This window comes from Liolophura sinensis, chromosome 2 (assembly GCF_032854445.1).
Source record: "Liolophura sinensis isolate JHLJ2023 chromosome 2, CUHK_Ljap_v2, whole genome shotgun sequence".
NCBI classification, from domain to species: domain Eukaryota; kingdom Metazoa; phylum Mollusca; class Polyplacophora; order Chitonida; family Chitonidae; genus Liolophura; species Liolophura sinensis.
Window position 1 is genome coordinate 2,090,653 of NC_088296.1, and position 17,266 is coordinate 2,107,918.

Here is a 17,266-nt window from a genome sequence, read left to right on the forward strand (position 1 = left end):
TTATATATCTGATGCGACTTCCGGTTTCACTGTCGTATGTAACCCTCTGCACACATGCCACATCCAGATTGGGGAATCAATGGTTTGAGATACAGGGCATTTTTTTTACTGAGTGTTAATCTGCTGTGACGGACGCAACCCATTATGTAACTTAGCCAGATGGATACCAGTCTCTATAATGTCAGTAAACGTTCTAATGTAAGGTCTTTTTCCATCAGACAAAATAAGGTTAACATGTTACCTGAAAACGACTGATTTAGCGTACAGGCGCACTGCAAAGATACGTCGTTGTCATTAAGACTGCAAGAACGTTAATGCAACAAAGGCAAAACCAGCAATGTTACAGATCCGGTGTCTTGTAGAACAAGTTATGCTGTGGGGCTCGTGTATAAAGTGTATCCTGCTCACGCAAAGATAATACTTTAATACATAGAGTTTTCAATGGGTCTCTCATACCGGTATTTCAAAAGGATAAAGAGGTCTTATTGGCATTGGAATAGAGCTAATGGCCAGCTATTGAAATTGTAAAGAAAGAGATTTGCTTGTATCGATCTCATCTTTAGGAAAACCAAAGAGAACAACGAAACAAATTCCTTGAGAGCAAAGGAAACCCTCTCATTTAATACAGGCTTATGAGGAATTCTGACTGTGCATCCGAAACATGCGAGAGAAAAAAAATGTCTTCAAGAAACTCTGAATTCAATACAAATACGTTCTACGTCTCTGCTTTAAACATGCACTTAAATCTGGGCTAACAAAAACGTATTCTGTTTACCAAAGCGATTCTGGCGGTGATTAAGTTAGTTCTTTAGGATGATTCCTCTACTCCTATCGGATCACACCCCGATTGCTTCTAGAGACGATTGTTTGGATACAGTTCGCATTGAGTTTGCAGAAACCTCAGGAGCATGTGATGGAAATATTTTTACGTTCAATAGTGTTTTTTTTCACGTTATTAATATCTTAATTGACATTGCTATCCTTGCTTTGATGGGGGCAGTCAGATGATTTACAAGGCGGGGTTTCCAAATACTGCGCTCTTTACAGTAGTTAGGTTTAATTCGATTGAGCTGACTGTCTCTGATCCTAAGAAGTTTGTGCAGATGTATGCAAGTATATATATAAGGATCCCTTGCAATATCTAGTTAATACCCTTGTTTGCTCCTGGCCTTTAGATAAAGATGATGTAATTCATTCGTGAACACATATTGAGTAAATTTACAGTTTCAATAATCCATAAAAACAATTATACACAAGCTGCAAGAGCCTCAAATCATCGCGTATCAAAGCTAGCTCAGAACGCAAGTCTTCTTTAAGATCAGGTTGATGAAGAAAATCTTCTCAATTTAAATGATGATTTTCAAAGTGTGAGAAAACACATTAGTTTAAACAAATGTGATGTCCGCTATGTTCCTGTAATTAACTTTGTTAAGGAATCATTGTGCTAATGGCGCAATTTACGGAAGTTTGAAGAAAGGTGTGAAACAAAACTGGAAGTGGTTTGTTATTTTTATTTATATTATTACAACTTTCTCGCAATGCGAATACGCCAGGCGTGAGTTATGAGTGGGTTCACAATGCCTTCGTTACACTGCGGAAGTAATTTTGTGTTATTACTTCCAATCCGCCAACACCACACCTGCGTTTGTGGCCTTTACGAGATTGTTTGTTAATTTTACCATTTTACCACCAGACTTTACGATGAGAGTTTTATAAAACATATAATGTAAAGAAAAGGATCTCCATAAATTTGGGAATCACCGGAATTTAGTCACGACATGTCCAATGTGACATTAATACCTCTGCTGCCAAAGAATTATTTCCTTAAGATTGATGTTAAGAAAACTAATTTACCCCTATCAAAAAGTTTCCTTGAATATATGATAAGAACAGTCTTATACCTAAAGAGTCTGTACAACAAAGTACACATTAGCGGAATGATCAATGGCAATTTTATGTGAAAATACATGTACCTGTGCTTATTTAGGAATCTTGTTGAACTGAGACAAAATCATTCAAAAGATTATATTTTATGTGGGCTTTACAGCGGGGTGGGGGTGGGGGTGGGGGATATTTATAATGTATGTCGTTAGTGACACATTTGCATGCACAGACAAACATACATAGGTGCAACTCACAGAAAGCGTATGTGTGACGTCACTGATGACGTACATTATAGTTATATCGCCATTATGTCTAAAAATTAAAGGTATTTTCAAATACAGTTCTCATTACATGCTGAGATTCATTTCATTTTTACAGTTTTTGTTTTCCGTTTTTGCACAGTCGATGTAATATCTGACGCTTCGTCAAACACGGAAGTTACCGACACTATATGTTTCTCTGCCTTATCACTAATTACGCTGAACCATGTAACCTATAACATTAGACGTAAGGCAGATGTTACTTTTACTGTACAGGCAATAGGAAATATATTTTGTTGCGTTTTGCGTAATCTGCACATGCACACCTTTACTTTCACAGGGCACGCTATTCCAGAGGAAGTCTAAGCACAAAGTAGATGACGAGACGCTGCGGTTTATCAGACAGAAGCGGCCAAAACTTCAGTGTAAAGGCCGGGGAGCTATATCAGAGGGTAGGTGGCGCACAAGAGTCTGAGAATTTGATATGCTAGTTTTATTTCATGCGGGAAAAACTACAAAGAATGGCCAGTAGGGAATATTTTGTCAAAAATAAATCAACTGTATTTATTTGTTTTATTTTATTTTATTTATATATCTATTTGATTCGTGTTTCACTGAGAAAAGGGCAGTATTATGGAGGTAGGAAACGCATGACAAAACCCATGACGAAACCCATGACGAAACGCATGACGAAACCCATGACGAAACCCATGACGAAACCCATGACCATCCGGGGATGGCCCAACCGTACTTACATCATTCGTGCTATCACGATGACTTGGTAAGACGTATATTTGGTACTACCATATAAACTTGACGTTTTGTAAATGTAGAACAATAAATGTCCAGTCTTATCATCTTAGCTGTGTGACACTCGTACTTGTTGAAACATTGCAAGAGATTGCCTCTTCAGTTTATAAAATTGGTACTGCTTCTCTCTGTTTATGTCGCCTTCATTCATACTTTTTGATGGGAAAATATTACTCAAAACAATACTGGAAAACAATCATGTTTATTAGAACACACGAAATATTGATTCCACTAACCCCAGCACTATTATAAGTAATAAAACTGAGTGAATAACCTCATATGATCTATATGAGAATATGTAAAATACATGTCCAATGTCCTACGTGGTTGAATTGTGAATGCGCTTAATTGTTTTGTTTTACTGCAGGTGACATTTAATTAAGTGTAAAGGTGCACACGATTATTGAGTTAAAGTGTTAAAAGTATAATATGTAATGCAGGTAAATACCCCCTAATCATTTCGAGCGAAGTTTGCAAGGTTTTTTTTTTTTATTTTACACTATTCATAATTGTGCTCTTCCCTCTGATAATACATTGATGTGAACCTTTTCTCCTTCACTCTTCACTTCTCCAGAATGATGTGTCTGGAAAATCACACACCAGCTGTCTACCGAATTTCCGAGTAAAATGTCATCATTAGACACCTTAACTTTTTTGCATCTTCCTTGTACAGGAAGTGGGTCTCGTAAGAGATCCGGTCTTGCGCGCACGAACACCGGTGACCGGCGCCGTCTTAGCAAGGACATAATCGACTTGAGTGCCAGTGAGGATGAGGATGGTGGCATCCTGGAGCTGTCAGCGACCCGAGCCACGGATAGCATTATAGAGGAGGGGGAGGCGGCCCCGCCACCAGCTGAGAAAAAGAGTGCCAAAGGTAGAATTAGGGGATAATTTGATTAACTTCCATTCCTGTGATGGGGGTGGGGTGCGTGTGTGGTGGTATGGGGGGGGGGAGGGGGATGGTCAATAAGTCTGAGATTTAGCCCATCATAAATCAAGTCACGCACTGCAACCCAGTTCCAAATGAGCCCCGAAACTTTGTCAAATGAAACAATATTTGGGAGTAAAGCAGACCATAGAAGATATGCTTTTATTGATTGATGGGTAGCTTTTCTTTTCACATTTTCTTTCACTGGTATAGTTCGCACGCACCGTGATGTTTAAAACCAAATTAGCTGGCATATAAGCCCCAAGGTCCGTGTTCAAGGGCAACTTAGTTATGAAATAGTATTAAAGAGGACTGGAGATGAATGGACTGGAATACAAATGTCTCAGGGCGTTATAAATAATCCCAACAGGACGAAATCAAAATATGCATGATCTGTTTGTTTGCCGAACGAACACCTCCAAAACTGATGTGTGTCTGGATACCTCACGTTACATACTTGATCCCCTCGATAGAAAAGTCAATGGAAAACAACCATTAGATATGTACATTTGAAGATACTTATATTCGAGCCGAAAATATTAAATAAAATGTTTGTATTTGGCCACAGATCCCCATTTATTTTCCATAAGGGACAATGTTAACGTTTAGCGCTGTAGCTCAGCCCCAAACATTCCGTGGCCAACAACCTTTGGTACATACCTGTGCCAGCCGGTGAGAAAGAAGCCATAAAAATCTTGACATAGGTTGACCGTGAAAATCTTTAACTTTCTATGCCAGCAGCTGGAAAGGGTGTCTAGCAACGCCAAGGGGACGTCACTCGCAGCCTCATCACTACCTGTCTCCTTGTGACCGCTCGTCCAAAATTTCAAACTTTCATCAGAAGAACTCATACCTGCCCACAGCTTAGACAATTTCCATCATGTTGATACCAAGCATGCAAGTGTACACAAAAACGGCAGGCTGGCAGCAAGAAAATACTTTACACCCTAAATCTCAAAGAATTTCATTTATTAAATTACAAAAACGGAAGTTCTAATGGGGTCTGTGTCCATTTTCAGGTGCAGTGGCAACCAAGACGGTTCGTCACACCACGCGAGAATTGCGCCCCCTCCTGGCCAAACCCGGCCACGCCATTCCAGGAGGAGACCATCCATCACTTCCGGGACTATCGCCGATCGCATCCGTTTCCAGCGGGACGTCTTATACTCCCAAAAGTTCCTCCAGCACTGGACAGGCGTGGAAGTTTTCCAGCATCGACCTGCAAATCCAGCATCACCAGCCACACGAAAAGCCCAAGGTTGGCTTTATATCTGATATAGACTGTCGGCTGGAGGCTTTGTCGGAGTGAGTACAATATGTGTTAGAATTTAAGGGATATTATTATCTTTTTCTTAAAGCTCTCCCAGGTGCATATATGCACATCTCGTGACCATCCAGCGTTCGATCACACTAGCTTTATAATGCAGATTGTTATGCGTGACATTTTGTCAACTATCAGACTGTCGTCGCTGTTCCTTTTTTTACTCCTTGTGATCTATTGCGTAATACTTTAAGACAATTTGCCCTGAACCAAATGAGGTTTGCAGTTCAGATGAAGCCTAGTTAAGTTCGAGCGCGGTAACAAAGCCAGAAAAACTGTAAAGTGTCTTTCTTTGCCAGTAAATTCTGTAATTCTACGCTTGAAAGCATGTCTACAGCATATTTGCGCTGGTCACGATTACTGGTTTTCAATTTTTACACCTGTATGTTTTTTTCAGCCGCATGAACGCCTTTGAGAACGACTTGTTTGCTACCGTTGATGCCATTTTACACATTCTGGGACAGAAACCACAGATTTCTAGAGACGCCTTCGATCGACACATGACGCCACCATCTTTACAAATCTTCCCGGTCTTAAAGGGAGACAAATCTGTTCGTCCGAAAGGCGCCAGACTGCTTCGCTCCCCGAGTGACTTGGACAGAGCCTTGCAGAACATGTAGTTCACGGATCTGTTTCATTCATGTTTGTGTCTGAATGACATAAAACTTGACACCAATGCTAGGTAAAGCCGTTTGAACGATTGTTATGGCTAGCAAATTGCTAAACTGGAGACATGAGGTTCAACAGGATGGATCTGTGACATTTGATGAGGAATTGTGGGAGAAATCAAAATAGGTAACGTGGCACACGGAAAGGAGCCACGCATCTTGTTTTTGATTAAAGAGAAAGCAGAAAGTTTGATGTGATTTCGTTATAAAGGATTTTTTGTTTGCGGATTACGTCACGCGATTACTGCACGAATGTGTTTGGATTGTGTTTTTGAGATGTGAGCTGATGATTTAAATCCATGATGTGAAAATGTTGTGAATATTTCCTTCGAATTACTCAGTTCGACCGGATTTGAAAACAATTTGAAGACACTACAACTCCATATTAGCTCTGTTGACTTACAGCGCAAGATACGTAATCATCGATCCACAAGACGTGGATTCCAAGACGCCTTTACGAACAACAACCATACTAGCAATACCAGACGCTGACTGTGATGTTTTATTAACTGGAAAATTAATCAATTTCTTTGAAATCTTTGAATACTGTTCAACGAATGACATTATGATGACGTCATTATAACCCGCGAAGTGTTATGTGCGCCTGAATATTTTGTTTGTATTATATTATAGGAAATATTGTTCATTGCATAGCATGATAGAGCCAAGTTCAACGAAACTCGAACTTATCGTCGTCGGGCACACCATTGACATGTCAGCTTAATATATGTTCTTTTTGTATATAAAAATGACTCGAACTTTAGAAATGTATTTGAAGAATTTGATTTACTTGTGGACTTGTTGGGTTATCTTGATGGGGTTGGAATCCAATAATGTTTGAGAGCGTTCCATTTTTGCTGTAAGCGCTGTATGTATGATGAAAAAAAAGAGAACACAACACAGTATTTATGAGCAGATACTCATAGCCGTCACTGTGACATCATCGAGAGCTGAAACAAGAATATGGTCCAAATCTGGTTTTAGACTTTAAATATGTTATTATGTTTAAGTATTAAACAAGCGCAAGTACAGAGACAACATGTTACCCGCACCCAGGCTTACTTGTCTGATAATAACGATGTGTTTTGGGTGTCTTTGTTTCAAAGAACGATTTATATCCCTGTACATAAACACTTTACATTTGTCATGCTTAACACGACAAACTCGTTCCACGTTATCCCTTAGCGGCATGTAGAGCATTTGATTTCAGCGGATTTCTCTATTCCTCTAATATGGGATTTCTTCCAGGCAAACCGTGGTGAAATTTAAAGCGAATAATTTGGATTGTGTATTTTAAGTATTTGTCTTGAGCAAGGGTATATATGATGAACTTTGAATGTATACAGTTGTTTAACCGTTCTGTCTATCCCCGGAGTCCATCACAACTCCTTACAGACAGGAAATGTGGAGCAAATTTTTGTAAAGTTTTCTTTTTTGAGGTTTTATAGCTCAGGTTTTTTTAGGTAAGTGATGTAAAATGACACATTTGTTTATTCATATTTTACAGGTCAGAAAAATATATCCAGACATGAAGCCCGAAAAAAACGAATAAGCGTGAAATAGTGGTATACAATTCGATATAATACAACGCAACAATGTATGTAAGATCGTTAATACGGTTTACGTTAGTTTGATACCATTGGTTTCAAGGTACAACGAACCCAATCTGCCTCGCCGGCTTGAGTATGTTAGTGTGATTTTTGTACTGCGTGAACCATAGCGTGGCATTGGCGTGAACATACATCAACTAACAAAACAACATACACGTAATTACTGGTCTGGCGATGGTATTTTCTCTGCTGCTTTTCCATTTATAGTATATACGGCACATGTCACATTCAGATTTTTGACGTTTCATTACCACTGGCTACCTTTCAGATCAGAAAGGAAATCTGGGACCAAAACAAAGTCAGGTCGTACCAAAGACTTAAAACATGGTATTTGTTGGTGACGTGATTCAGTTGCGGCAGCAATTTGGCGGCATAGGCCTGCCCTGCCACAAGAAGACACAGTATATGTAAACGCACCTAATGACTCCCCGTGGTGACAGAAAATGAGAAAAGTGCGACGTAAAATCCCAAGCATATATAAGTATATGTTTAACTCAGGTGGTAAAGGACCATGGATATATATAAGGAAATTCTGCAGAACAAAGATCATCGACCCCCATGAAGAGCAAAACCTTTAGACGGGAGTTTTGTTGCTGGCGGATGACATGTAAAACGCGTATAGGTTGATATGCCCTTGGAGTTACCATGTTTTTTTTTTATATTTGCTTATTTATTTATTTAATTTTTTTACGTCTCTCGGGTATATATTAAAGGTGATTTAAGGAGTTAGTACAATTTTTGTAAGTAACTAGCATGCATGTTTCTATATTCGAAGCAAATAGACGGGGGGGGGGGACTCCTTGGAGGCTGGCCTTATATTTTCCGTAAAATTTCCGTGTTTATAGCACATTCAGTACACAGACTCATTTTCGTAAAATCGTCAGTTCAAACCAACGTTTTCTTGCCTAACTACCTTTAGACTTAAATTTTATTAACCTTTGCAGGGGACAATTGTTCTCTTGAGTAAAACACATTTATATTTTCAGTTTTCAAACAAAAATAATAAATAAAAAAGAAACAAGCAACAAAGAGCAAGAGATGCGGACGTCCTTATGACGTAATCTACGTGATGTACGGAAAGAGTTTGTACATAGCAGTCTATAGTAATTAAATACTGTATTCCATTGTTAAGAGCGAACTGTCCTCGGATAGTGTAACCGCCATATTAGTCAAGGTTGTGTTTAAATGTGTGTGTGTGTGTGTGTGAATTCAACGTTACGATGTACAAACTTGGCAGCTTGCTGGAATATTGACCATGAGTCTGTCAAACGTTACGGCAGATACATGTGCATGGGTAACGTTGGCTGTACTTGGATCTAACGCAACGTTTTACTCACTTACATAGGCGCAGTGTAGCCGTCTTGTCACGCTAACGTTTTCAGAATTGCAGAGGCATTCCACCAGGCGTCATTTTAACGTTAAAGAGAAGTGCATTGTGGAAGTTTTCAACATTTAGTGGTACTATGCTACATAGAGTGCGCGGTAAGAAGCTGGTAGCGGCCATATTGTATATAGGCTGTTAACCAGAAGTGTAAATATGCAATAAAGTGGTTCTCTGTGATAGATTTTAATAAATGTTGTTGAAATGGTATTATGTCTTCGGTTGTTTTGTATTTTTATTTGTGAGTTACCTCAAAAGTCCAGATCGACGATAAATCAAACTTATTTATGTCACTTAATGAACTCAGTATTGAGTTCAGGCAACATGGCGAGTTGTACATATCCCAGGAAGGGAGACAGTTTTTAGAGTAATATTTGTCCCCAGTGACATACATTTGACATTTGTACATGCCATACTGTAATGAAAAACACTTTACCTTTGCTAACACCAAAAAGGCTCGACGTGAAAAAAAAAATACTGAAAGATAAAAAGAAACACCACTTTACTTGGGTTGGATCTTTTCTGAAGGCAAAAAAATAAAACGTCTTGGGCAGACGATTCGTAATTTGGAAAATCGACTAAAACTTTTCTGTTTCCGGAGGGCCTGTTAGTGGGTATCTGACGTCATCATCACCATTGATTATCTCCACTTCAAGAGGAAGCTAAAAGATGTTCTGTCTCAAAGAAGTTCAGATTGCATCGGAAAGTAGGTGCAAAAAGCGGATTCGTGCAGAGAGGATTTTTGTGAAGTGCCAAGCGAAGCGATGATGTACAAAACCGCCAAAGGGTAATGTCGATATCTCTGCGTTTTCTAGCGCGACTTTAAAATCGATGCTCACGACAAAGGCAAAGTTTTGTCAATTCTTCCCCTCCCTTGGCGCTGTCCTTGTGCATGACAGAGCTAGAACTTGGCAAAATAACAGAACTTCGACGTGAATTAGATAATGGGCGTTACATTTGGGAGGGTCGTCAAAGAAGCGTTCAATTTGTATAATGGATGTTTTGTGCCGACGCCAAAAATAGTTACACGCATGAAATGTTCATTGTGTGACTGACTCCTGAAATAGTTTTTGACCATAAAGCTCAAGCTTTCCAAGTTTGGCAATAATTTAAAGGACAAAAGCTTATTTGTCTTTTGAGGCGGGGCGCGGGGAAGTGGTGGGGGTGGGGGAGGGGGGAAGGGGTGCGTTGGGAGCGGGGTGGTAGTGTTCAAAGATTTAAACAGTGGAACAGAATCATCAGCAGGATCGTTCAAGATTTGTCAGTTTGGTAAGCAATATTACAACCTTCTTCCATCAAAAAATAAAGTAAAAATAGTTGCAGATAAAAAAAGATAAATACACACCTAAATGAAAAATGTGACAGGCAGTATACTGTACTGTATACTGTACTGGCTGCTCCAGCAGCTCTCAATGCTAATATCATGTTGACAACTGTAATAGTTAGAAACACATTCTGCTGTATTTGTTCTGCTGTATTTGAGACGAAAATACATCACCAAAAAATAACGGTCGAAGGCAAGCTGACCTTAAATTTGTTCCATAACAAACCCGAGGTATAAGGTAAAGAGATATGGTCGACCATACTGCACTGTGAAAAACATGTAAAAGGGGATAGAACTAGAAAGGATAGAACTAGAGGAAGGTAGAACTAGAAAGGATAGAACTAGAGGAAGATAGAACTAGAAAGGATAGAACTAGAGGAATATAGAACTAGAAAGGATAGAACTAGAGGAAGATAGAACCAGAAAGGATAGAACTACTAGAAGATAGAACTAGAAAGGATAGAACTAGAGGAAGGTAGAACTAGAAAGGATAGAACTAGAGGAAGATAGAACTAGAAAGGATAGAACTAGAGGAAGATAGAACCAGAAAGGATAGAACTAGAGGAATATAGAACTAGAAAGGAGAGAACTGGAGGAAGATAGAACGAGAAAGGAAATAAGGAGAAAAGGCAGAAGCAGAAATGAAAGAACTAGAAGAAGATGGAAGAAAAGGATAGAAAAAGAAGAGAATAGAAGAAGAAAAAGAAGGAGAGGATAGAACAAGAAAGGATAGAAGTCGAAAACAGTGGTGTCTGACCCTGGAATATATTTTGCTAGATGTGGTTTTCTATCTGCTATTGCAATTTCTCCAAACCCCAACCATACATTCCGTATATGGTTTTTGAGTTGAGATCCTCCAGGAGGAATGATATTTGCAGCCTTTGTTGTGTTGTTTTGCTCCCATCGACGGTAGGTTTTGTCAGAATTAGTCTCGTCCTCTGGTATTAATAATTCACAGCCGTCGCTTGCACACTGGGTGATATAAAAACATTGTGGATCTGTCAAATACAAAATAACAGAATATTTAATTATTTCGTGGAATGATCATTTAACTCTATGCATGTTCAATAATTTTTGTCACATACGACGATGGTATATGGAAGGAGAAATTCGGGTAGAACCCAGGGAAAACTTACGACCGTCCACGGGTTGCATCCTGACCTTGCAACCTTCAGTAGTATAACAGGGGAGTTATTGTTTCAGTGTATACGAGGCATTGAAGTGTACAGTGATAGTATGCTATACTTTCCTCAACACAGCGCAATCATTTGGTGACAATAATATACAGAATTTGGACTCTACAAAGGCTGACTTTCAAAGACTAGACATCGGTTTGTTTGGTTGCTCCTTTCATCACAGATGAATTGTTTCAAGCATCTTTTTTTAATTGTCGTGTTAGAGCTAATCGGGTTTACCTTTTTTCTTAAGGGACACTCTAAGTTATTAAACACACAAGTTGTGATCAGGAAAAACTTTCACGCGAATGTAGGTTACATCAGAAAAGGGCAAAGATGGAATTGTAACGGGAATACTATTGTGAAGTGCCAGGCAAAGCAATGGTGGACAAGAAAACCAAGGGACAAAGTGGATGTCTCGATAGTTTTGTGTATTTTCCTGCGACGAGCACGGATCTGAAATGGAGAATCGCGACATAAGGAAAATAATGTGCGAACTCTTCTCATCTTAAGACGCTGTTGTGCAAGACAAAACAAGAAATTTGGAAATTAATGCAGTTGTACAGATTGCTCGATTACGTAATGCGTGTTGTCATTTGTGAGATTGTCCACAGAAGTGTTCTGTTTATGTAATGGACGCTTTGTGGGTATGCCAAAATAACTATGAAGTGCGCATGTATATTTTTACACCTTATTGAACATTTTTAACTTTAGGAAGTATTTAAGTAATTATAGCGTGTTGTCGCTAAAAACAGAAACAACATGTTAAATTTTATCTCGTGTCATCACGATGCACCTTTTAAAAATTTCAGTTTGTGTTATTACGACAAAATGCTTTCTGTTAGAAATATATATTGAGTAGAAATTTGAAGGGCGCCATTACTAAAGTCAAGTTTGCATGTACTTGTGGGTGAGCAAAATTCAGGCGTGCAGTTTTGTAAAAAGTAAATCTCATTAGTATGATTTCTTTGATTTTTTTGTGGACTGAAGCGTCACAAATTGGATCTTTAATGATTAGACATTCCCGTAGCGTCGTTTTGAAATGAAAATGTTAAACCAAATTGAGAAATTTGTAAATTGTTATTTACGAACCAGAACATCTGACTTGTTTACACGTGGCAGGAAATTTTGATGATACGTTTGAGTGTATGAGCTAGTGAAACTTCTCCATTTCCATTAAAAGAGAACAAAGACAGCTATTACTGTAACCCTCTAGATTTTAGGAGAAAAATATGACTACACTTATCATATTTTGAGCCGTGTATATGGGTTTTTTCCGTTAAAGAGCAACTTTTCCAACAATATTTTTTTTTGAATAACTGTGACCCACACTTGCGGCCATAAAGCCTTCCTTTCACAAACAGAGCTGATAGGGTTAAGCAGCGTACACGAGAACAATCAGTTTAACTGCATTTTTTTGCATAAATATGGACGTAAGAACAAAAGATATCGCGTGTCGATTACAAAGGGTAAAATTCTGATAATGTGCCTGTGAGGGGTTTTACCGATAGCTAGATATCTGTTGTCATAGCACCACGTTTAAAGTAAATCAATGAACTGAATTTGATATTCGAACATTCAAGGAAATACAAGCTGTAGCTTTTGTGCTCACTATCCGATTAAGACCCATTGCCCAGTGATTTTCTGATTTTTTTTTCCTTATCTCATTCCTGCTCTCAAAAGATAGAACTAAAGCTTTGTAACAAAGTGAGCATCATAACCGAAACCCAACCTACGCGCGGTAAGCCTGTATTCTTCAGTTGTGATCTCCTAAGGGGAAAAAGTTGCATCCTATTGCATCCACTACTAAATAACGTCTTTATGCAATACGTTTTCACAGTATAAAATCAAGGATTCGCACAACGACGCATTCTAATGCCTAATACTCGATTACTTAAGAAGAGTTATCCTTTTTGTTGACCTCAAAAACGGTGTTTAATTCGATTAATGGTATAGTGACAAATATTAGATCAAACTGTGTCCCTGGGAAAATTTATCACAGCAGAACTAACTGTTCAAACCTTGCCTCTAAAACGTTACCTCCAAAACCTCGCCTCCCAAACCCCGCCTTCAAAACCTCGCCACGTATCTACCGAGACGTCTGGCTTAACGCCAAAGTTAGAACGCCGCTTTAACATATGGCTAGGCAACCGTGAAAAGCAACAGAACAGTGGTATTCTGAGTAACAAAACCCCAACTCTATCGCCATCATCGTTTCTGGTGAACCTTTTTTTTCTTGTTAATTAGAAAAATCCAAAGAAAGAGACAAGCCAACATTCGTCTGAGAGTTACCTAAGTTATAGGCTCTAATAATAATAACATATATGCTAAATGATATTTCTCCCTCCTAAACAACGTTATGTTTGGCTGTGACTTGCAAAGATAAATTTTGATTTAAAAAAGGGAGAAAAAAAATATTTCGATTCTATAGTCTTATTTTCTTACCAATGCAATTATGTATCTGAATGGCGATGTGATTCATTTGACGGTAATCGAGTATAACTGCTCAAAATCAAGACAAAAGTGATGTGAACAGTTGTAAAAAGGAACTGACGTAGGTTTTGTTCAATCAAATTTTCAATCCGTCATAACCATTCCTTTCATACTGGTTGATCTGTTCTGTCAAGCAACCCAAAAGCCCTCGATGCTCAAACCAAGGTGATATAGCTTGAAGCCAGACTAAATTTGTTTGATGATATGCCCAGAGCCGGACGCGACGTTCTGATGGATGGTGATTAAATAAGGAATACTGCTAATATAAAAGTCTTTTAGGTTACAAAAAAAGAACGAAACATTGTCATTAAGAGGGACGCAGTGACCGGAAACAGTAATGCAGCCCTTACTCAATAGACTAAAGAAATATTTTTGAATCAGCTTACTTTCCATGTATGTATAAATTTAACAAAAATGATGCATCATATAAGAGAAAAAAACATTTCTTTCCGTGAGCTATTGTTGTGTACTGCCGTGAACAAAAGTAATTCGGTTATATGAAGGCGGTCAGGTTTGTTCGTGGAGAAAACATGAGCGTCTGAAGTGAAACCACCAACCATCAGCAATTTATTGACGAACTGTTGACTTCAAGCTTCAGCAGCAAAGAGCCATGAATTCGCCCGTTTGGTCAATAACCTGATGATGACAGCTTGCTAGCGCTTTTACCGTCGGAACCAACGAGGTCCCGCTCAACTAAAATAGATGTTCACTGTATTATTCACTTGAAATTCAGTGACAGTGTATAAGTACATCTCAGCTGGCTATGGTTTTCTGATTCAAGCTAAAACACGATCACCCCCGATTTACTTGTTGTGTTGCCTCTTAGGAGCGCCAGTGGCATGAAACCGAAAGCAAGCACCTTATTTAAATAAAACTTCGTCAGGCCTCGTGGTCACAAAACAATTCTACATTTAAGTCAAAGTTTTTATCATTAAGCTTGGTATGTTCCTTTCCGTCATTTTGACTGAATTTTGTTGCACAATTACTTACTCAGAATCTACCTTGTCCTTAAAGTTTTTGACGTTGCCACACTGGAAAAACCAATTTCAAACTTATTTGCAAATTTTAGTTTAGTCTAAGAACGCCCTGTCATCTCGGGGTCTGGTACTTTCGAGAGTTGAGAAAACATGAAACACTACTTCTTGGAAATCATTTTGCCTGAGTTTGATTCCAAGTAATAACTCTGATTCTGGATTCTTCACCGGTAGGGCGAGAAATTGTCCTGGTGCATTCTCCAAGTTAATTTCATGCTTTTCCTGCCGATAATCTCAGATGGATTTTACGACAGCATCCCTGTTTGTTCTTACGGCAGCTCTCTGATTTCCATACCCCTTTGTATTTCCCGCTGACCTACCATGATCATCGATGACGAATACCGTGTTATACTTGTGGTTTACCTACCGCGATCATCAATGTCGAACACTGTATTATACTTGTGGTTTACCTACCGTGAATATCGATGACGAATACCTTTTTATACTTCATTCCATTTCTTGGACAATTTCTTAGTCTAAACAGGGACAAAGTGTGTTCTGTTAAAGTCCAGGGGACCTCTTTGGTCGAGGTGGTTAGCAGTCACTATGAGTTCAAGACCAGCTCATACTGGCTTCTTCTCCAGCACTATGTAAGAACGTCTTGCAGTACTCTGCGGGTGGTCGTTGGTTTCTAACGGGCTATGTCCAGTTTCCTTCCAACATATTGCTGGTCGCCGTCGTATAAGTGAAATATTCCTCAGTACTGCGTAGGACACCAAGGAAATAAACAAATAAATAAATAAATAAACAAATAAATAAATAAATTAAAGTGCAATACTGGGATCTTCCTGTAAGGCGAGGCAGTGCTTTGATGCAAGATTAAAGGCGATTTTAGATACATTCAGGTTTTTATGATATTTCTATCAATTTGAATCAAACAGTGACCATTCCCCGCCTAGAGAAGGCGGTTCCAAGCTGTGTAGTAATACAATATTCCCTGCTGTTGACCCTTCTTGAGGCTTTGGTGTTTATGAATTTAGTGTCATTGTGCCTACGGTGTACATTTTGGAAATATGCATCGGTGTTGTTAACATGTCTGTAATCAAACTATCCAGAATTTTCCTTTACGTTAGTCTATAAATATGAGCGACGGAGTTCTGAAGCTCTTGGTCATTTATTTTTGTCCACTTAAAGGCAGTCATTTACTCAAGTCAACTTGTGAGCAGTTATTTAGTCCAGTCCATTTGATAACAGTCACATTTTACTCCCATTCACTGTGAAGAATTTTGCTGGATTTGGAGATATCGGCTTTCACACCATTCGACCTTCGTCATTTGTACTGACGAAGTGTTATTATGAGATGTTATTTTGCAGTTTGTGTCGCTCATTGTCTCTTTGTGCCATTAGATACATTTCGTCCTAGTTTACCCTGAAAGTGATATTGTGTATATTTCCTAGGAAACATACATCGACAGCTCGGCATCACGGACGCTACTGTAAACCCGTCCCCCCTGAGAAGTTACACATTCACAGGCAGTTTACAGGGAAATAAACCACTTATTGGACTGTCAGCCGTAGATCTTACGAATTATACCGTGATTATGTGACAGTGTCTTTAATAAGCATTTAAAACGAATCTAAACCACTGAACAAGTGCCGACTTTCTCAATGTAATTGTACAATATGCCGTTAGCTGAAGTAAATAGCGCTGAGCTTTCATTGGAATAATACTGTATTTAATCTATATAGATTTAATATCTGTAAACCTATCTAACATACAACTTGACAATGTATGGCAAAACATGAAAAAAAAATCCAAATCAATCCTCCTTCCATTACCTCACTTCGTTAAAAGCAGAAAAAGTATACAATTATAGGAATCGAACTCGTTGCCATATTGTACACAAAGATTTCAATGCACGTATGTTACCAGAGTAACAATCCAGAAAATGCGATAGATTGCATGAAATATTATGGTGAAAGTAGTGTTCCTCTAACTTTTTTTTCTTTTTGTCGATTTATAGAAATGATTGCGTGAACCAACGTGATACTTCGTTATAGCTTACTGCTCCCTACCTAGACACAAACTATTTGGAAATGATATTTGTTCACATAATTATATTTTTATTATGAAGAGAAGTCCCGGAGGAAATCCCCTTACAACAGCAAAATCTGCCTTTGACCCTACTTTTGTCTTGTGATAGAACAAAAAGTATATATCGCATTATACATTTTCTTCAGTAATTTTACTTTATATTAAAGTAAGTATTTGTTTTATGCATGAAAAAATACACCTCACTGCTGCACCGAACTGGGACAATTTCCTATCTAGTCGTAAGGGGTCCTTTCACAGACTGTTGTTTGGGGTAAAAACAATGATGGAGAAAACTGAGGAGCTGAGTGATTATGGGCGAAATGAAAGGGATGTCAAGCATACC

At 38.6% G+C, this 17,266-nt stretch overlaps 1 protein-coding gene across 1 annotated transcript in view; it reads left to right on the top strand.

Moving 5' to 3' along the window:
• Positions 1–5,980, top strand: part of LOC135462990 (potassium voltage-gated channel subfamily H member 7-like) — a 244,622-nt gene extending 238,642 nt beyond the window's left edge. The window contains exons 10-13 of the mRNA XM_064740315.1: positions 2,485–2,596; positions 3,628–3,828; positions 4,902–5,187; positions 5,601–5,980. Coding sequence (XP_064596385.1) covers positions 2,485–2,596; positions 3,628–3,828; positions 4,902–5,187; positions 5,601–5,823 — 822 coding nt within the window. The 3' untranslated portion in view covers positions 5,824–5,980. The remainder of the gene's footprint in view (positions 1–2,484; positions 2,597–3,627; positions 3,829–4,901; positions 5,188–5,600) is intronic.
• The last annotated feature ends 11,286 nt before the right edge of the window (positions 5,981–17,266 follow it).